The following is a 22,654-nucleotide window of genomic DNA, read 5'->3' as shown; positions in this document are numbered from 1 at the left end:
GGGGGTTGCAATTTGACCATGTTACACCCTAGCGATGTGGTCCAGGCTAGTGCTAGCGCAAGGATGTATAGGCATAGGCCGCCAACAAAGGGCGGGGGGCGCTAAAATTCACCTTCACCTGTGTAGGCAAAAATCCTTGCACCGGCCCTGAGTGGCGGATCCAGGGGTGGATTGACCCAGCTAAATGAAGCCTCTGGCCGCAGGTGCAGTAGCTCCCTCCCTCCTCCACCTGCACCGCTACAGATGCGGCTCTGTAATCGGGCGACCGCTCACTCCTCGAGGGGGTCCTCAAGAGGCCCCAGCGGGCTGCCCTCTAAAATGCCTGACAGCCAGCGGGGGTCTACAGTGGGCGAGAGTGCCTATGTACCAGACATAGAGCGGAGTAAGGCCAGAACTATGTAGAGAGCCCAGTGGGAGGAGAGCACAATCCCCAGCCTGTCACCCCTTTCATGGACTTACTAGGAGTCCTCACATCACCCGACCATTCACACTACTGTTACATGGATGGCAAAAGTGGCAGGCAGGGGCAGGGAGAAGGCGGGGGAAGAGGCAGAGCGGGGCCAAGTAGCTGCACCATGGGCCTATGGGTTGTACTTGCCCCCTGGGCTAAAAGTTGCCAGTCAGCCCCTGCTGTATTCTGCACCTACTGGGCGCTGAGAGCTGATTTAATTGCGGATGGGGTCGGCGGTTGCGGTATTCAGGATTGTGAGCGGCGTTGGACTACATGTCGGAACCGCAGGGCGCAGATGCCATCCGCAATTAAATCAGCTCTTATCGCCCTGTTGTTGCCACATGCAATGAAAATTATTAGTGCCCCCCCAGATTTGACTGTGGTGTCTTATGTGCCCCCCTATATATTGAGTCGCCACTGTGTGCACATGACTCTTGAGTACTTGACCTGACATGCACTGTCCTGTAGATGAGTGTGTTCAGTAAAAATAAGCATTAAAGATTGTATTCCTACCCAATGAGACAAAAGGGAGCTCTTGTAATACCTGAAAATTAACCAGACATCAGGAATAAAATGTAATCCGGCACTGGTAGCATGTCCTGGTGCCAGTTCAATTTTTCAACTAAGGATTCTATTAGTCATTTAGACTGCTCCCATAATGGTCAGCAGTGTGACATTGGAAGTTAGAAAGGGCTTCCAGACACTATGGGCTCTCTGCTATGAAATGGTTCTGGTGTTCAGGCACCTAGATGTGCCTTCTAAGTGTTGCCAGCACCAGCTTAGATGTTCTTTCCTCTATCCAGATTATTTTTAAATCATTTGCCTTTATTAAAGCCACCCTTGCCTTTCCCTTCACCCTCCATATCTACAGTATATCATATCTTACAAACCCTGTATGTTGAAATCCTATTATTTCATTGCCATGACCTGTCCTGAGCCACAACTCTGTGCCCCATTGTCCTGGGCGTGCACTGGCTAGATAGTCTCCAGAGTATTAGGACAGCCCATTACGTTTTATTAGATGCTTGACATCCATTTGTTCTTCTAGGTGCACGTCTGTTTCCTAACTACGTCTTTATACTTCTATCACTATTGCTCATTTGCTCATCTTGTTAAAACATGTAATTGCACTTTTTCGTACTGTGAATAACTATATTTATTTACATTAATTGTTTTAATAGTCCAAATGGTTGTGTCTAAAATGTGGTAACGTATGACATATCTCATGTATAACCAAGATTTCATCTTGGATTTGCAGGATATTTTTGTTGACATACAAGATAAAAACAAGCCAGACAGTGAAGTGAAGCCTTATTATTTTGCCATGACGGGAAGCTCTTTTCAAGTTATATTACAGCACTTTAGCAATTTGTTACAAAAGGTAATTTAATAAGATTTTCTCTAAAAATACATAAAATGTTTTGTATATTAGAAAAAAAATGCTCTTTGTATTAAACAGCTCTTGTGTATTAAAGTTCTAATACTTAGAGACCCTTTCACCAGACCATTCGTTTCAACAAAAATATAATATAAGATTATATGCATTTAACATATTTCATGCATGTTGCTTACATGTAAAAGCCTCCCTTGTTTAGAACTCAAAATAGTCAGACTGCTGTTGGTCGCCACCATCTTGGATGTGATGTTAGCAGCCCCAGAAGACTCGTATGTCACTCAAGTTACAATCTGATATTGCTCTTTGTTCCTTCCCTGGTAGGGAGGGGAGGAAAATCTAGACCAGCACATACAGTAATTATACACAACCAGAAGAGAAGGGGGGGCTATGATGATCGATGAGGTAGGGCTAGGAAATTGACTAGTTAATTTTTCTATTAAGTGCAAAAGCACACTGCAAATTAATAAAGAAAAATAATGTATGGAAAAGAAAACCACTGCATTTAAATGCTTAAGATTTTTCTGTGCTTTTACCATGATTTTTGTTCATTATGATGGTAGCAAAGAATAAGATTCTTTTGGTAAACCAAGATTGGGTTAAGTGACAGGTACTACATGAGAGATTATTGGCACACAATCTAGCAATTTTGGCTGAATCCAGTACTGTTGTGTCTCTTGGCAGCAGTTATACTCTCTTGATTTCTCTCGGGGTAAAAGGCAGTCAGTATTGTTTCACTGTTGCACTACATCGCTGATGTTATGAGATAACACTTCCAATGGGGATGTGTAGTTACTAGCTATCTATAGTAATGGAACAATGGACTATGCATGCATGTATAAGTACCATCAAATGGCTATAGCTGCTTAAAGGCAAAGTAGTTTCTTTTGTATATATTTTAGGTATGTATTTATAATCTTCCTTAGGGATGCACCAATACCATTTTTTGCAGACAAAGTATGAGTACCAATACTTTTCCTCATGTGCTCGCCGATACGAATTATCAATACTTTTTTTGTGTCATGTGACAGTTTTTTAAAACAATACAGACTAATGATTTTAGGACGGTGGTGGAGTGCCAGGGCCCTGTCGCAGCTGCAACCACTGTGACCCTGGTAGTTCTGCCACTGACTCCAAGCTGTAGAGGGACTACAAATCCCAGAAATACATTATACAGCAATGCAGAATGGCATCAGTTATAGAGGACTACAAATGCAGAATAATATGACGCTACATACTCTGTCTTGCTCCAGGTTGGAGGCCTGATGTCTCCAAAGTATCGTGTGGGCTGTGGATGGTCTCAGGTGGGCTGTGGATGGTCTCGGATGGGCTGTGCAGCTTAGGCAGTCCCACCTGGCTGCTAGACTGGTCCCCTGAGACCTCCAAAGCCCGGGGGAGAAGAGGCTAAGGACCCATGATGTCATCACATCTAATACAGCCTATTAGAAGTGAAGACGTAAAAGGACATACCAATGCCGCAGGATGGAGGATTGGGCGAGTAGTTCTTCTTTATTTTCACCAGTAGACCAAAACAAGCAGTTAACCCTTGCATTTTTCGGGTAGCCCTCCTGCAAGGGTTAACTCGTAGCACCTGCTGCCATTTTTCGGTGGCTTTGCGGCCAAAAAGCCATAACTCCGATGTGGAAACAAGGCTAAACAACTTTATGCATGAAAACATAAGGACTGGGGTGCAGAAAAAAAACTGCATGAAAACATAAGCACTAGGGTGCAGAAAAATGGCAGCAGGTGCTCTACACTGATGAACCCAAAAACTCTGCAGGAGACGTGATGCAGGCGCTATGTCGCGATGAAGCTGCCAATTTGAGCTTAAAAAGCCATACCTCCGATGTGTAAACAAAGCTAAGCGACTCAACTATGCACGAAAATATAGGGACTGGGGTGCAGAAAAATGGCAGCAGGTGCTCTGGACCGATGAGTCAACATCTGAAATATTTGGCTGTAGCAGGAGGCAGTTTGTTCGTCGAAGGGCTGGAGAGCAGTACAATAATGAGTGTCTGCAGCAACAGTGAAGCATGGTGGAAGTTCCTTGCAAGTCTGGGGCTGCATTTCTGCCAATGGAGTTGGAGATTTGGTCAGGATTAATGGTGTCCTCAATCCTGAGAAATACAAGCGGATACTTGTCCATCATGCCATACTATCAGGGAGGCGTGTAATTGGCCCCAAATGTATTCTGCAGCCGAACAACGACCCCGAACATACAGCCAATGTAATTTAAGAACTATCTACAGTTCAAGGAACCCTGAAAATTATGGTTTGGCTCCCACAGAACCCTGATCTCAGCATCATCAAGTCTGCCTGGGATTACATGAAGAGACATGAAGTTCCTTCAAGAGTGTACAAGTGCACTTAGAAGAATTGATGCTGTTTTGAGGGCAAAAGGTGGTCATACCAAATATTGATTTGGATTTCTCTTCTGTTTTATTTACTTTCCATTTTGTTGATAAAATTAAACTAATAACACTTTTTTTCTGAAAGCATTCTTACTTTACAGCATTTTCTTTCGCCTGCCTACAACTTTTGCACAGTACTGTACCTCGCTTCACGGGAGACTAGCCAACACCTTAGTTTGTCAGGGAGTTTTCATGCCCTTAATCCTAAGGCATTGGTTTGTAAAGCCTTGGGCTTTCCTACGCAGAATGGCTTTCTTTTTTGGACCTGTGCTCCCTTGGAACCTATTCCTTCTCGGGAGTGTGTTTTGTTTTTTGTTTTTTTATTACTGCTGACTAGGTTATGGGTATTTTCTTCCTTGCTTGGAAATGTGTTGTTGTCCCATCGGTTTGGGTGGGTTCTGATGGCCCAGCTTTTCAGTCATTCTCCAACTGCTGTTTTGCCCACCCCTAAGTTGGACTGCTTTTGGACATCTTGATTGTATATTGATTCCTGTGTCCCTCAATGAACAAGAAAGTGAATAGGATATTTGTACTTTATCAAATCATTTTCATGAAGTTCTCTGTGTTTCTGTTCATGTTCTTGGTACTGCTTTTCCACAAAACTAAGGCATGCTTTGTAGAGGGGGGGTTATACAGGGGCTGGCATACAATTGTTTTCTCTAAAATCAATTTTTAACATATGAGGCATGTTGGTAAATCTGTCTGTATCCTGGATGGTAAAGAAATAGTTAATGCAAATATATACTGTGTATATAATGTATACATATTTAATGTTTGCATGCTATATACTATAACTGTAATTAAAGTATAAAGACATTTTTGTTATTATACTGTGTCCTGTACCTAGTACTGTGAAGGAGTCATATAGCTCTCCACTGAAAACCTCGTACAATGTTTCTCATAAATGTCAGAAGTCCTTTTCTCAATACACCCATTAGCAAACATTTCTGATCAGACAATTATGGATTTCTTTGTGTGAAAATAACATGACTTTATCAACATTCTGTACATGCTAAAACATGCTGAACCTGTCTACTGTGATTTTACAGATACTGATAAATGGCACAATTTTTGCACGGATGTCTCCAGGGCACAAATCAAGTCTTGTTGAAGAATTTCAAAAACTTGGGTAGGTGGGAGAATATCTGCAATGTACATAGCAACTGTATTAACCCTTATGTAGAGGTTCACATTTAGGAACATAATCAAAGGTGAATACTTTTTTTAAAGGATTCTAAAAGAATCTATAGTTTGTGATCAGTCATTGAGAATCAAGAGTTCCCAAACATAGGTTTTGGCTGAAGTTTGCTTTCAACCCCCTTAAAAAAACACTTGGAAAGGACATGAAAATATGCAAAATGTGGATTTATAGACTGCAAGTAGGATATGGTGGATGTATTGTCCCTACCATCCAAAATGAGGTTGCAAGCAGACAAATTGAATCCAATAGGTTACTCTGAGAAACATCTCGGCTATTCCTTTCTGCCACATTTGTAAGTTGGCGGTGCTTCTTTTCTTCCTCTATCCTGAATGTAAATATGGAAACTTACTAGCATGTATGTAAAACTTGCTGCTGTGTAAATCTAGCCATACACAGTCTGATCAGGTGATTTGGCCATGAATACTCCCTTGTGTCCTAATCACATTCAGAATCACTTTATGCAAAAACAATGTTTCACCCTATTCCTATATCATTAGACAAAGCAAGCATTTAACCCTTGCACTGTGGAGGGTGATCCACTGCAAGGGTAACTTTTTCTCCAGCCCACAGCTCAGCTTTAAGGGTTTCAGATGTGAGCTGTTAATATTTTTACAGAGTTATTAGTTTTAAGGTTTGTTCCAACTGTAACAACTATTTTATCCTTTTACCAGCTTTATGAAACTATGTGGCTCTATCATCACATCTATACATTCAGTAAATCTTAAGATCCTTCTCTTGTGTTGGATATCATAAGTTACACATGGCGCCTGAAACCAACAACCGGTTGTTAAACTGTTATATTAATTTTGAAACTGTACAATATGCATGACCTATAATACAATTTAAAGCAAGCGTTTGCACATTTCCCACATATGTTAATCTATTTTTTAAGTGTAAATGTTAAACATAGGTACAGTGCAGACAAAATAAAAAAAATGAGCTTTAAATGCATGCAAGAATACTCCTTTTTTTTCATCCAGGTGCAGTTTTAGTGCACCAGCCCAACCCACCCCACTTTCTCATATTGATAATTTGGGTACCTCTTTTACTCACCTGTTTGTAGAAGAGGTAATATTCCTAAACACGCCCTGTGTAGATTCCTTCCTGTGTCATGTGCAGATGTATAAAAGTGTCACTATCGAGAAGTCCCTTACGGCCACATATGAGATTCAACTCCTCACTTGAATGTTTGAATTCTATAGCGGATGTATCAAGCAAAGAAGATCGTAAGTTGCAAAGCTCAGGCTTCAGGAAGTAGACATACCCATCTTACTTATAAAGGGGCTGTGTGAAATCTGGTTGAAGTGGGATAAAGACAATTCATTGGCTCAGCTTCCTGGCTTAAGTACAGGTTTTTTTTACACCTCACTAATTAGTTGTTGCCTGCAATTTCTGTATCAAATATGAGATGTAACTTGCGTCAAGTGCCTATGTGCCTTTGTATCTTACATGAAACTAATGTGATTGGTATTCTTTTCTGCAGGTATTATGTTGGAATGTGCGGTGATGGCGCTAATGACTGTGGTGTAAGTAAAAACTGTTTCTTCTATCTACCTTTTATATGAATACGATATGACACATGAGACTGGTGTATGTTGGCAATTAATTTTTTGGGTTATTCATTACAGGCTCTTAAGATGGCCCACGTTGGAATTTCACTGTCTGAGCAAGAAGCTTCTGTTGCTTCTCCATTCACATCAAAAACTCCCAACATTGAATGTGTTCCTCAGCTGTTAAAGTGAGTCTTCACAACACATGTTCTTAGCTTCACTTAGTTCATTTTTTGAGTGACCACTCTGTTGTGTATTTATTTAAAATAAGTTACCCATGCACAAACCTCTATGAAGTCTGAACTATTGGATTGTGCCAAGTGGGGAGATTTGCTTAAGTGCACTAAGAGGAAGCTAAGCTTGCTTTAAACTTATAATTATGTGGATAGTAAAAAGCAACATTCCCTTCATATCACTTCGCTGCATTCTAGAAAATTGCCTACAAAATTACTTAAATTGGAGGTAAATCCAATATCCATTTTTCAGTATTTTTGGCATCATGTCTCTCCTGTATGCGTGTTTCTTAAAAATAGTTTTAGGTGAACTAGTTGCAGAGTTTCTTACCTGGAGATCCTGCCACTAACAGCACTTCCTATTGCATGCAATCTGATCTGATAGACCTGATAGGTAGCCTGATGTGTAATGTGACAGGTTGATAACACTGCTGCTTATTGCAAGGCAGTGGCTTAGTGTTGTCAACCTGCAACAAGAAGTACTGTTACTGGCAGGATCTTCAGGTAAGAAACTTTCAAAAATGTCTGAAGACAATATAGTGAGGTATGATGGTTAAAGGAGAACTATGAGATGAGTGATTTCCACTCACCTCATAGTTCTAGCCGACCTGTGACAATGAGACTGTCACAGGTCAGCTCAGTAGATCGGGAGGTGAGCGAACACATACCGGGTTCGCTCACCTCTCGATCCTGTCACGGCTCTCTGCCGTGACAGGGGGAGGGGCTGGATTCCCCTCTCCCCGCTCCTATCTGCCAGCGCTGACTGGCGGAACGGACGGGGGAGGGGGGCGGGTACAGCTGGCTCTGCCTCTAGATAGGCAGAGCCAGCTGTCACTCACGCAGCTGGGCAGATCTCAACGTCCATGTCAGGATCCGCTCCGGCTGCGGCGTCTCAGTATACCGCGAGCTGTAGCTCACGGTATACTGAGCTTAGGGTAATGGGAGGGCGCTAGTTTGTGTCCTCCCGTTACCCTAAGGAGAACTATGGGGAAAAACACTGACCCCATAGTTCTCCTTTAATCACACTGAAAAATAGATTTTGGGTCTACAATTACTTTAATACTGATATGTTGGCCTTCTCTTGAACTCCCATTATTTAATTACTGGTTGTGGCAATGCTAAAAGCTGTGAGTGCAGGAGAGCTGTGTAAGTATTATTTAAACACATTAATGAACAATATACATTTCCCATTCAAACATTTTTGGGAGTAGTTTTATATTGAAATAGCACTGCCTTTTAAAAAGCAAGTTCAAATTCCTACTCTAAAAAGCGAACTATAAAAAACAGACTTCAGGTGCTGACTAGCTGCTATGAAACCCATTCTCTTGGCATTGCATGTGTGAGGGTCTTCTGAAGTATAATTGCTGTCCTGGAAGCATATTCAGAGTTGGGAGTGGGTATCATTATTCATTATTTGTCTCTATGGTTGAGCTTGGTGCGCGCACAAAAGCAGGATTATTAATTTCAGCTAGGAGACCTTGTACACAATACCCCGCCTTGGGCAGGTTAGGCAGTATGTCTGCATCTGTGTTGTTTTTCAGTGGTTAAGGGTATACACAGACATAAAATAGTATTCTTCAGACACATGAAAAATCTTGTCCCAGACTGTCTTCTGGGGTAGCACTGTAAGATGTGCATCTTCACTCTCACGACACAAAACACCAGATCAAACTGCCCTTAAAAATTCCTGTTTCCTCTATTTGAGAGTGGAAACCATACATGTTTTTTGTTTTAACCTGTGCCAGAGTGCATGTACCCATTGTGCCTAAGTTAACGTATGAATTTAAAAAGTAGCTGTTTACGTACAACCATTTACCTCTTGTACTGTACATATAAAATGCCATAGATTTTCTGTATGGTTATTTTTGCATTTCTTTTTTTCCAGAGAAGGAAGAGCTGCTCTTATTACGTCTTTTTGTGTATTTAAGTACATGGCCCTTTACAGCATGATTCAGTATGTTGGTGTGCTTCTCCTATACTGGGTAAGATTATAATATGCTCTGCTGTCTGACAAGTACATTTCACTGTTATAGCGTACCTAAAACCAAGAATAAAAATGTTAAATATTGCAGCTTACCAGTCCCTATATTTGGTAGCTGCAATAGTTAGTTACTCTTTTCAGGCTTCACTCATCTATTTTTCAATGTTATATCTATATTTAATCCTATATCTACAAGAACAAAGGGAGAAAATAAGAGACGTTCATGATTAGAGTTTATACACACATGTTTAAGTAGTATTAAATGCGAACAGCCTTTTTTAAATTCAAAAATAGCACCTTGTGCCAATATGTTTCCCAGCAGCAGACACTACCCGATCTAACAGCTAGTCTTGAAACAAATTAATTATACTGGTGCTGTGCTATAAAAAAAAAAACAAATTAAAATAACCCCAACCCACCTACTAGCAAATAATAAATGCTTGGTCATCAAGGAACATAATACATAGTAATCAAAAACATCTAATATATAAACAATATTGACTTAAAACAAAAGAATAAAAAGTGATAGTACAATGTGTCTGTGTAACGGAAGTTCATGTGCATCAAAAAAAGTTTTTTAGTTTCCAAATAGTTTGTACGTTGCAGCAGTGTATCAGTTATCCCAATAGTTTATATATACATATAAATAAATACATATAAATATATATATACATACATATACACAATGTGCCAGTCTTTCCCAGTGACTCAAGTAAAATCAGTGCTTCCCCAGTGACTCCAGTAATTATTTTAACCACTTCAAGACCAGGTGTTAAACCCCCTTCCTGGCCAGGCCATTTTTCAGTATTCAGCGCTGCGGTACTTTGAATGACAATTATTCCGTCATGCAACGCTGTACTGAAATACATTTTATACCATTTTTTTGGGAACAGGTAGAGCTTCCTTTTGGTGGTTTTTAATCACCACTTATTTTTTACTAATATTAAGGAAAAACTATTGAAAATGTAAAAACATAGTTCTTTTTTAATTATATTAGAAAACAATGATTATTACCCATATTTTTGGTAAAATATAAAAGATCGGGTCACGTCGGATAAATAGACACCAAACATGTCAAGCATTAAAATTGCACGCACCAGCGAAATCGCAATAAAACTACCATACCCAAAATTGACCATAGGCGACGCTTTAAAAGCTTTTACCGCTCATCAGTTTAGTGTTATCAGTGATTGATGGCCCTAGAACTATTGCTCTCATTCTGACGTTCGCGACGATATGTAACGTGTGGCGTAATGTGCACAATCGTCGTTTTCGCACCTATGCGCACCCAACGCCTGTTTGTATGCGTGTATGTAGGGGTGGGGACTTCTAAAAAAAAAAAATTTTTTTTTTTAATTCTTTTTTTTTGAATGTGTAACTTTACATTTTTGGGGGGCAAACTTAAATTTTTTTTTCCTATTTTTTTTTCCACTTAACTGTCCCTCTTTTCCCCATAGTTCTCCTAAGGTTAACAGGAGGACACATACTAGCGTCCTCCCGTCACCCAAAGCTCAGTATACCGCGAGCTGTCCTGTGACAGTTTCATTGTCACAGGTCGGCTAGAACTATGAGGCTGAGTGATTTTCACTCACCTCATAGTTCTCCTTTAAGTGTATTCAATGTTTTAATTAATGCCTTCATAGCAACCTGTTACCCATTCCCAAGTGCATAATTCACTAAATATGTGGGCACAAACATCCTTAATTGCACACTTTGGCTGGCTCCAGTTTGTACTGGATGTACTTCACAAGCACATCCAGTATGTCTGGGAAGGTGCCTCAAATGCATTGTTCAGAACAGACAGCACAGGCGCCGGACGGAGGGAGTAGAAGGAGCAGGGAGAGTGGCTTGCTTAAGGGCTGGTTTGCATTTGAAGCACACAGCATCAGCTCTAGTTCTGTCCTGGAACATACAAACAAGGGTGGCTACATAGGACCCGCAAAGGGAAAGGAGCCAGCATGAACCTGGAAAGAGGGCAGGTGCTGAGGGGACCAGGTGATTGTGGGGAAAAAAAGTTTATGAAAAGATGAAGCTGCATAGTACACTTTATCATTTGCAACTGTAGCCTTCAAGTTTTAGGAAACTAATTTATTTGTAAACATTTTTATAATTTTTGTTTACCAGGGATATAGAAGTAGACTAAAGCAAAACAGGCATGTTCTCTTGATTTAATATTCATAACGTCACCACGGATGACAATTTTATGTAAAATAAGTAAGGTTGGCCATTAACTGGTGAATTAAAGTAAATTATGCTGCTAATTTTGAGCAAATCCACTGTTGCAGACCTGGTAGAGGATGATACCCAGCATCTCGGGTGAAAGAAGCACTTGTTTTTGCAGAAGGAGATTATCCAACCTACTGGAAAATCTCCTTGTGAGTGAGTTTGATTTTTCATTCATTCTAGTAAAGAGACCAAAGTACTGCATGTGTGCTGTAATCCGTATTGAGCTTGGTACATTTGTGTAAAAATAATAAGGTATCTCAACACCTGTCATTCTATGTGAGATATCACCCCATCTATCGCTATTCTAAGAAAGTACAACTTCATACAAACGTGTTTAATTTTGGATACAGTATGAAATGATCAGAACTTCTGTCAACTTATTGTTGTTTGTGTCTTCATTTGAGAGATTTTTGCTCATTTCCCGTCTGTTTGATGAATTCAGACTAATGGGGAGGTGGGCAGTAATAAAAAAACACATTTGGCGTTATTGAAACCTAGCTTTAGGAATCTGACTCTGCCTCTCCTCTCACTACACACAGACTTGGGCCACATTCACTATAACCTTGGCAAACAGAAAATACCGGAAAGCTTAAAAGACATAGCCGTGCTACTAACAGAGAGTGTGGTGTAAAACTAGATCCCTGGAAGACTGCGCTCTGTATAAAGCTGCCTTCTAAAATATAATTCCTCCCTCCATGCTGCCAAACAGACTTATTTTGTCACTCTCATTAAAACCCTCCCATCGTCATCTTCATCAACTCTTTTCTACCTTTACATCTCTACTTGGTCCCCCACCGCCTCCACCTACTAACTCACTGCCTGGGACATTGCCATTAATTTAAATAACACGCTAGTGTAGATGCAATTCGTGGTGAGAGCTCCACTATCCAGTTATCTTTCCCAATTAACGTATCAGGTCCACCATCACATTTGTCATTTTCCTCCTTTGACCCTGTCACTACAGAGGAGGTTACACAGCTTTTTTCTGACACCCTCCTCACCACCTGCCCCTTGGACCCTGTTTCCTCACCACTACTCCGGTCACCTTCTTATTCTATCCTACAATCTCTTACTCACATTTTTCAATCTTTCCCTCTCTACTGGTATCTTCCCCTCCCCTCTAAAACATGCAATGGTCACCCCCCATTCTGAAAAAATCCTCACTGGACCCTACCAACCTGAACAATTTCAGACCAATATCCTTCTGTTCACCTCCAAACTCCTACAATGCCTAACCATAGCTGCCACCTCACTAAAAACAACCTCTTTGACAGTCTGTTTTTTTTGCCCACAACTGCCCTCCTAAAACTCACTAATGATTTACCGACTGCTAAAAACAATAGCCACTATTTCATACTCTTGCTGTTAGAACTTTCTATTGCTTTTGACACAGTTGACCACCCACTCGTCTGCAAAAAACAACACTTGCTTGGACTCCAATATTCTGCTTTCTTATGGTTCTCCCATCACCTACATATGCTCTTCTTTCGGGTCGCCTAAAAATTTACATCCAATGCTCCTCGTTCTCTTTCCGTAGGGGTCCCCCAAGGCCTTGTCCTTGGACCCCTTCTTTTTCTTATCTACACCTCCTCCTCAAAACTAAACTAAACTAAACGAATTTTTTGCTGGTGCACATGTCTACTGATAACCTAGAAATATGTCTCTCCACCCCACAACTCACCCCTCTTGGACTCCAATATTCTGCTTTCTTATGGTTCTCCCATCACCTACATATGCTCTTCTTTCGGGTCGCCTAAAAATTTACATCCAATGCTCCTCGTTCTCTTTCCGTAGGGGTCCCCCAAGGCCTTGTCCTTGGACCCCTTCTTTTTCTTATCTACACCTCCTCCCTTGGTTGTTTGTTAACCTTGCATGGCTTCCAATACCATCTCTATGCTGATAACCTAGAAATATGTCTCTCCACCCCACAACTCACCTTTTCCTTGGACTTCACTAATCTACTAACTGACATATCAGTCTGGATGTCACAACACTTCTTAAAACACAATCTTTCAGAAACTGAGGTCATGATATTTCCTCCCTACTGTGCACCTCCCCCAACCTTTCCATTGTAATTGATAGCACAACTATCCTGTCTGGCTATCTCCCACTCTGTCTGCCTTTTTAGGAGAATCCTGAAAACTAATTTCTTCAGGAAAAAACTATCCCACCTCTACCTAACCACTGAACTATAGCTTTCTCAAACAACTCATTCCCACACAGCTACCACCTTTTGTATCACTTGCCCCTCCTATTTAGATTGTAAGCTCTCATAGGCAGGGTCCTCCTAATCATCTTGTTTTTAATTGTATTTAACTGTAATGCCTTCCTTACGTTGTAAAGCTCTGCACAAACTGTTGCCACAATATGAATCCTATATTATAACAATAATAATTTTCTAATAGAGTAAGGAAGGTTTAAAAATCACTTTTATAAAAACTTCACAATACTAATGGACATTTTGTACTCCCTGAAAATACACATAGTTTTCTTGTTCAACATGCCTGTTTGATGGATAAAGGTCAGGTCCAAAACTCTAAATTGGATAATTTGGGTTTTGGATGGAGACTTGTGGCTATAACATGATTATCATTCTGCAATTTATCTCAACACAAACCACAAAGTGTCAGATTATGCTTCAGACTTGATCTGCAACATAAACAACTGATAATTACTAATAGTCACCCTTGTACAGTAGTATGAAAGTCTACCTGGTTGGATGTACATTGAAAGAATTGTTTGGGTAGACTCTCACACTCCAAAGTCACTGGTCATTTTTTCTTGATTGGACAGATCAGATTTGTTGTAAAATATGTGGTCAGCTGAATTGATAGGTTTTGGTGAACCCAGACACATGCATTTTAAAACCAATGTTTTGTTTTTGTTCTTTAGCAAATAAACTCCTTTTCAAATTATCAATTTCTCTTCCAAGATCTGGCAATAACTACCATAATCAGTGTTACAAGTAAGTAGTAGATAATGCTTATCTTACACCAGTTAACATCAAAGATCCATTTATATTACTGTGTCTCGGCAATGCATGTTACACGAGTTGCTGTAGTGTGGTGCCGTTCATTTTGAATTGAATGGAATGCAATGTGCATGCATTGAAGTGCATCTCAGTGTACCAAAGCACCAATGTGGTGTGTTGTATTACAACATTTGTGGCATGTCTGATTTTTCTGGATGCTTTGGAGCTTTGGCAGTTCATTTATTTCAATGAACTGCCTTGTTGTAATGCATTTTAACAAGCGTTATAATGCACATTGACGCATGTGCATTAACACACGGCAGAAATATAACTGGACCCGAAATGTGCATAGGCTCACTTCAGTTCTGTGTTGTTCATTTAATATGATGGGTAGCCTTTACATGTTTGTGTGCTTTACTTTTTTTCTCAATGTGAATGCATTTATATAAGCCTGTATTCATTTACATAATTTAAAATTGATCAATGTGTTCTTTCTATGATAAAAATCTGACCAAAATTGAACTAACTTGCTTCTTTATACAACACAGCTATACATTGCACATAAAAGCATGAAGTTGGTAACCAAGAGACATATACACTTCTCATTAAAGTTTATTTACAGCTAAAACTTATTTATTTTGTTTGATTTGGATAGTGGTGGGCGGTTAGAACATCTGTCGGGTTTTTATTGCTGTCTGTGCTCTCACTAGGGAGATTTACTTTTAATTGTCCTGGTGTCCATTTGTCACCAGAACTGAAATCAAGGGAAAATCCACAATCTTAAGTGTTGCACACAAGTAAAGAACAGGTAATTTTCTGCTGGGGTCACTTGTTCTGGTGACAACTGTCTAAAAAAGGATTTATCTCACTTTGGAGACATTTCCTTTCACTTCCTGTTTTGTCTGCAGGACAGCAAGTGAAGGAAATTATGTAAAGAAGAACTCTTGCTAGAGTAAAGTGCATGTTTTGCCTGGGGAGCTAAAATAACAGATATACTCACCCGCATCTCAGACCCAGCTGGCTGCTAGACTGGTCCCTACAGCCTCCCCCCCCCCCTTCGCTCTGGTGGTCTAAGGTCCCATGAATGATCAAGTCCAATACAGTGTATTGCATGTGAGGACACCAAGGGACATTCCAGGCTTCAGGGCCAGTCTAGCAGCCAGCTGGGTCCAAGATTTGGGTGAGTATATATTTTTATTTGAGCTCCTTAGACAAAATGAGCACTTAACCCTTGCAGTACATGGGTGACCCCCACTGCAAGGGTTACGTTTTTATATGCCCAGAGTTCTTTTTTTAAAGAGGGATAAGGATGGAAAAAAACACCTGGCAAAAGTGATGATTACACCCTCGAGCTCTCATATATAGAGATTTTCCAGCTCTCTGAAAAAAAATCTAACCACTAAAAGAGACTTGTCACTGGGTCCGTTAACACCTCAGTTAACCTTTTACTTTAACACACAGTAGTGTTGTGTTTTAACGGAAACACACAGAGGGGAATTTATCAAAACTGGAGCAGACAGAATCAGGGGCCATCATCTATGGCAACTAATCGGCTTCTCTCTTTCATTTTCAAATCTTAATGAAAGAAACTGAAGAGAGAAGCTGGTTTGTTGCCATGCACAGCTGCTCCAGATTTAGTCTGCTCCGGTTTTAGATACATTTCCCCAACACTGTTTACAGCATCTGCTATAGGAATTCTGAATGTTTGTGACAGTCTGTGCCACGTCAAAGAGGAATGTACAGAGTTTAAAATATGATAGATTCAGCCTAATTTTTTTAAAATATTGTTTTAAAAGAGACGTACAGGGAGAGTAAAATATACCGATACCAATACTTAGGGCTGGTGTGGTACACTGCAGCTATCGCACAACAGCTTTATATATTCAGAGCTGAGCGATCATGTAACCACTGATCGGCTCTTGGTGTATTCTCCCTGCAGAGAGAGGCAGAGTCCTCTAGAGAGGCCGAGCCAGCTGTCACTAAGGTAGCTAGATGGGACCCGACAATATTGTCGGGATCCTTCCCAGCTGGGGTGTGGTTCTGCTCTGTCAGCATATAGTGGGCAATTGCCCACCATGTGCTGACTTGGGGTCACAGGAGTACATTAGCATTTGAGGTCATCTCTACGTCACAGACAAAAGGTTTGATTGTTTTGTTGTTGACTTGCGAATTGTGGAGCAATGAGGGTGGCAGTGTGTTCAGCACAACTTTCCCATTCTCCCCACTCAGTTTGGGTTCATCAGACCTCATTATCGTTACAGTAGCTTTTAACCATTTTCAACTGGAAAAAACAAAGAGGGGGGATGATTTATCAAAACTGGAGCAGATGTGCACTGCAACCAATCGGCTTCTATCTATCATTTTCAAATCCCAACTGAGCAAACGGAAGAGAGATGCTGATTGGTTGCCATGCTCCAGTTTCTGTCTGCTCCAGTTTTGATTAATTCCCCCAAAATGTTTTAGCTTTTGATATACTTTAAAATTAAACGGCAAATGAACAGCAATCACCAGCACTCAGTGGAAAATTTTCAAACGATCAAGTCCATTTAATCGGACAAATCATCATACATGTTGCAATAGTTATAAGCGACGTTTCGGGACCACGCAGGGACCCTTTATCAGGGCAACAATGTAACACGTGTTACTAACTATTCATTTTTTTTATTTCAGTGAGTTTGAATCGTGCATATCCAAAATTGGCTCCATACAGGCCTCCAGCCCAGCTGATCTCTCCTCCACTGTTACTGTCTGTGGTGCTAAATATCATCTTCAGTCTTGCCTTACAAATCTGTGGCTTTCTCATTGTGCAAGACCAGCTGTGGTACAGCTCCATTGATATCTTAAGGTAAGATAAAGTCAGGAAACTGGGGCCCAGATCTGATATTTGACTATGTAGCACATTGTTCTGCATAGCATATCTTCTATTTCTTCTTACCAGATTATATTAGATTACCTATTGTTGGTATATAATGGAGCAGATGTATTAATCTATGTATGTATTTAAAAAATATATATATATTTTTAGGCATGCTGTGTGAATAGGAACACATAAATGTACAGTGGTGTTTTCTCAGTTTACTGTCACAACTGAGAAAACACCACTGTATGTTTGTGTTCCTATTCACACAGCATGCCTAAAAATATATATATTAAAAAACATTTTTTTTAAACCTTTTTTTAGTTGTGTCTGTGTAGCAGGCCCTTGCAAGCTTCCCTCTCAATTTCCAAGTGCCAGGAAACTCTTGCTCTCCCTGTTGAAAGACTAGGGATAGCCCGAGATCCCCCTTGTTAAAACACAATGCTTCTAGAGCTTTAACCCTTTGTTAGGGCAGACAAATCCAGTTTACAACTGATAATAAAAAATCTGCCAGCACAGTACAGTCAGGGTTAATTATTTTAACATTAAGCTGCCCCCCTTGCATTACAGATGTAAATTCAGTACAGTCAACAACGTTTCTTTCAGAATTGAGTGTGTTTGTTTAATTTTTTAGGTTATTAAACTTATACTATTTAAATTAGAACATGTAACAAATACTGTATAAAATATCCCAATTTGGCTGCAAAAGTGGAAATGCACTTTAACACTGTCACCTCTAGTGCCCTCTAGATCCACATCCTATATTAGGGTCCATTCACACCAGATGCACTGGGAATGGGTTTTTCAGCATGTTCCCAATGTACAACAGTAAAAACAATCTATAAAAATCAATGAGGCAAGTTCACACCAGCGCGTTGTTTTGCACTGCATTTATCCGCGCTAATAAAAAGTGGAGCATGTTGGAGCAGGTAGTTTTCAAAATACCCAAACTTCTGGGTATGGGGGGACAAGCTCTATGTTCCTCCCTTGATCCCGCAATGAAGTTCTTGGTGTCTTGACTACCTTTCAGCAGGCACTGACACATGGGTGGGGAAGAGTGCTAGTTGTATGTAGATAGGGATGTTCAGAAAAGCAAGTGGGGGAGGGACACAGACACTGTTTTGCGGCAAAGTCTCCCTGCTTTGTGTGATCATGTGACATGTATGCAAGTGGTCTTAATGTGCCTGTGCTGAGTTTGACTTTTCATCTATAAATGAAACACCTGTTAGGTCTAGTGTATTTACAGATTAGGAGTGGTTACTATAAAGATGTCTGATTTTTACATCTGCCAAAATAATCATTTGTTTTAAATTTTTTGAATTTGTCTTCAAAGATCCTACATCTAACCTGTTTGTACTTTCCACCCTCCAGAGCTTGCCATCCAGCCAATAACTCATTTATTCTGAGTAGTGGCAATGATACCTCTGTGTCCCAGAACTTGCCTCATAAGACTAAATACCAGAGCTATGAAAACACCACCGTCTGGCTATTAAGCACTATTAATTTCCTCATTGTAGCCTTTGTGTTCTCAAAAGGAAAGCCATTCAGACAACCAATTTATACCAACTGTAAGTAATATATAGTGCCTTACCTATAACATCCAGAAGATAAAAAGGTGGTGACTCTGTCCTCTGCTGCTTTGGGTGATAATCACCACCTGATCCTTTATAATGGGAGTTTTTTTAGTATCTTGTTGTTTTGGGGTCTAAGAGATTGCTTTATTTAGTTACATTAGTTTGGCAATTTAGGGTAATTTTACTAGTGGCTTCTAAGCTTTGTTCACATGGGTATAAACAACATTTGCTTCCAGTTAATAAAACTTTCCAAACATTTTGCAAAACAGATGCCTGTTTTAACATGAATAGCAAATGGTCTAGTACACAGAGCAGGTTTGCGGCACATCTCAGTGCTTCTTGTGGATCTTGATCTTGCCTGCAGTGTCTGGCAGGCAACAACAGCAAAGCCTGCCAAACATCTCCATCTAGGTCACTGGAAGCACACTATGAGCACGCTCTAAATGCTCCTAAGGTGTTTGAAACGCCTTTGCAAAACGTAACACCAAGGCTCTTTTCTTGGCTTTCCTCCCTTCCCTGCCAAAACAGGCATTCAAAGAACATCAGACATCACTTTCTAATTGCCTCTAAAATGCAAACTAACACTACAGATATTTCAGAGTTATTTTAGTCTTAACATTCCTGTGAACCAAACCTCCCAATATAATTACAAGGTATACGTAAATGTTGCTCTTTGCAATGGACTGGACCGTTTATCAACCAGTTATCTTGAGAGTTAAAATCCCAACTCTAACCAAAATGTACTTCCTTTTGGAAAAAGCAGGAGAGGTGTTTTTGTTTTTTTCATGTTTTTATTGTTGTCTGTGCTCCTGTTGGGGGATATTTCCTCTCACTTCCTATCGGGGCAAGAAATATTAACTATCTAATACTAAAAAGAGAACAAAAGGCTGGATTTGAAGCAGTCCATTCTGTACAGTTCATTAATCAAAAGCCAACAAAAAAGATTCGGAAAACAAATGATATAAGAATAAAAAAAAAGATTTTGCACTTTTGAGGTGTCCCTAAGTCCCTGCTGCCTTAGGCAAGGTCTTTGTGATACAATCCTGCCAGATGCTGGAGCACAGCTAAATATAACATATTCACAAAGGATCCTTCACTGTTTCTTTCCTGGAAAGTTTTGGTGTAAATACTGGCAGGGGCTGCATTTTATACAGTCTACATTTTATACAATATTACAGTTGTATGTCAGAAGTGAATTTATAAATACAATTTAAGAATCAATATTTTTTTGACTAGGCTTTTATTAAATACTGTAAAGCTCGCCATACATCCTGTGAGGCTGAACAAGAGAAATCACCTATCCATGCTAAAGAACGTAGATGGAGGAATCTTCCCTGCTAGCTATTTGTGTCTTGACAGTCAGTACCTGAAGAGTGACTGCATATGATTGGCTGCAGTGATCAGTCAACAATTTTCTACTCGGCTCCTTCATCAAAAGTCAATTGAAATATCAACTTTTGCCGAGCCGGGTGGTGCCAGCAGGGTAACCCACAGATTGGATTTTACCTACTTCAGTAGGAAACAGCCAAAATGTGATCAATCCGATGCTAAAGAGCATAGGAGTACTGTAAGCATATTGATGGAGGCTAGTTTGCTCTCTGGACTTTAATGTAATGCTTATCCAGGTTAAAGGATGTAGATGTTCATTAAATTAGATCAATGACCTTTCAAACATGATTGATTTATATCTAATTAAACAGAACATGATGAAAGAGACAAATTGGTAATACATTCCTCCATTCTTTTTTTTTTTTTTTCAGATTTATTTGTAATTGTGCTTTTAATCCAGCTCGGAGTTTGCATTTTTCTACTCTTTGCAAACATTACAGATTTATATAATAGGATGGAGGTAAGTTGAAAAATTTGGGAACTGCATTATATTTCTAATGTCTTTTAATATGCTGTTTCTCATATGTTAACACTAAAAACACATACAAAACTGTAGACGTCATAACTGGTCTTATACAAGAATGTTCAATCTTCGATTATTATATTTGCTTCATTATTTAGGTTTACATTTCCTGAGTTTGACACTTCAGCTTTAGAGTAAGGGGTTAGTTTCTGTCCCGTCAGCTTGCTGACCTGCATAACAGTCTTCAATAACATGAATCTTAAAGGGCAGCCTAAGCTTATGAGTGGGAAACTCTGCTAGGTTTTTTTATACGGTCAGTCCCTGCTTGGAAGATCTATTCTTTCTCTTTGTCCTGTGACATTGTCTCTGGGATTGAGAGTGATGGAAAATCTAACATTTTGAGCTGTCATTGAAACAAGAATAGAGAATAACCACCCTCCAAAAGGAAGGACAGTTACAGCATAAATTCAGAGATGATTTGATCTACAGTCAAGTGATACAGAAAATAAGATACATTTTTGTTAATAGTTAAGGTACAAGAATGCATTTTTAAAATGTAACTCAATAAAATGCTGCGTGATCAACACAATGCTTTGGACTCTTGGAATGTTTGGCTCTCTTTCTGGCTCACAAACATATATTACTGGACAGGAGGACAATAAAGGGGTAGAGCTTAGCTTTGGAACAGGACCTTTTTGGAGTAGTAGGAATTCAAGACTTCAAGTAAATAAAATGGTGATCAGTGAGGCACGCAGAAGAGGATTTTCTAGCTAACAAAGATAAAAGCAGGCACCTCATGGTATTAAGATTTAAAAAGTAAAATGGCTGACTAGTTTGCTTTGTGTCTGTTGGGAAAGGTTTTGCTTGTTACCCTGGTGTCTGTTTGTAAAATATTGAACATTAAAAATGAGAACTTGCATAAACACAGAATTCCATTATGTCTATAGCTGCCACATATTCACACTTTCCATTCGGTACAGAGGATTCTCCAAAAGCATGTAGGTTGAATTACATTGAACATGTTAATCCGTTATAATCAGTCAGTCCTAAAGTAATTTTGGACTCGTACAAATATTCTGATTTAGCGTAAATAACATCAGTCAACACTCCATATTGAGAATAATGAATTCTTACTATTAACGCATGTAACTGGAGTAAAAGTTACACATTATAGAAGGGTTTATGTTGCTGGAAATTATTAATTGTGATATTTATCGGTGTTATATTGACTGCTGTGCACGACAGTTGTGGAAAGTATTTAAGAAATTATTAATGAGGTTTTGTAGGTTTATCATGATTTTTGTTTGTCTTTTCTAGCTTGTTTGTACACCTCTTATATGGAGAGGATCCATCATTATAATGTTGCTCATCATATTATTTCTTTCTTCTGTTACAGAGGTAAGTAACCAGCATAAATACATTGTGATTGTGCAGGAGTATCCTAATCCCGTTGTTGATTTTACTTAATAGTTTTAAAGAACAGTATATCCTGAGGTATCAGATGTTGGCAAAGAATATGTTTTCATATTTAATAGCGGCTAATAAAATACTAAATACTAAAATACTAAATACTAAAATATTAAAAATAATACTAACATCTTAGGTTGGGGCCATTTAGTAGGGGCTTCCCGAGGCTGGGTGTCATCTGGAGGGGAGACCGTGTGACATCATCGTGCATGCGCGGCCGTCTAATTGATGCCTGCCAGCTGCCATCTTGATGATGAACGCCAGCAGATATAGGAGGGGACGTTCACCCGGCAGGATGAGGTATGCCGCCGGGCCCCTCCTCTCTCCTGACTCTGTCGGGCTCTCGGTCCATGACCGAGTGCCCGACTTTCATAGGAGGTGACACCAAAATGACTGTCAGTCATTTTGGTATGACCCCTCTAATGGTGGCATCTGGGTGCGTGTGGGCTGCACCCCCCTTGTGACGCCACTGCCATTTACCGTACTT

The 22,654-nt window shown here is 39.9% G+C and overlaps 1 protein-coding gene across 1 annotated transcript in view; it reads left to right on the top strand.

Annotated features, from left to right (window-relative positions):
* Positions 1-22,654, top strand: part of LOC108795683 (probable cation-transporting ATPase 13A4) — an 83,784-nt gene that overhangs the window by 59,810 nt on the left and 1,320 nt on the right. The window contains exons 20-29 of the mRNA XM_018566981.1: positions 1,710-1,832; positions 5,305-5,384; positions 6,940-6,982; positions 7,085-7,194; positions 9,125-9,221; positions 14,339-14,411; positions 17,088-17,262; positions 18,646-18,842; positions 20,609-20,697; positions 22,018-22,098. Coding sequence (XP_018422483.1) covers positions 1,710-1,832; positions 5,305-5,384; positions 6,940-6,982; positions 7,085-7,194; positions 9,125-9,221; positions 14,339-14,411; positions 17,088-17,262; positions 18,646-18,842; positions 20,609-20,697; positions 22,018-22,098 — 1,068 coding nt within the window. The remainder of the gene's footprint in view (positions 1-1,709; positions 1,833-5,304; positions 5,385-6,939; positions 6,983-7,084; positions 7,195-9,124; positions 9,222-14,338; positions 14,412-17,087; positions 17,263-18,645; positions 18,843-20,608; positions 20,698-22,017; positions 22,099-22,654) is intronic.

Source organism: Nanorana parkeri, unplaced genomic scaffold (genome assembly GCF_000935625.1).
Source record: "Nanorana parkeri isolate BGI_ZX_2015 unplaced genomic scaffold, ASM93562v1 scaffold29, whole genome shotgun sequence".
In the NCBI taxonomy this organism is placed as follows: Eukaryota; Metazoa; Chordata; class Amphibia; order Anura; family Dicroglossidae; genus Nanorana; species Nanorana parkeri.
Note: the sequence above shows the minus strand (reverse complement) of the source record. Positions and strands in the feature narration are given on the sequence as shown.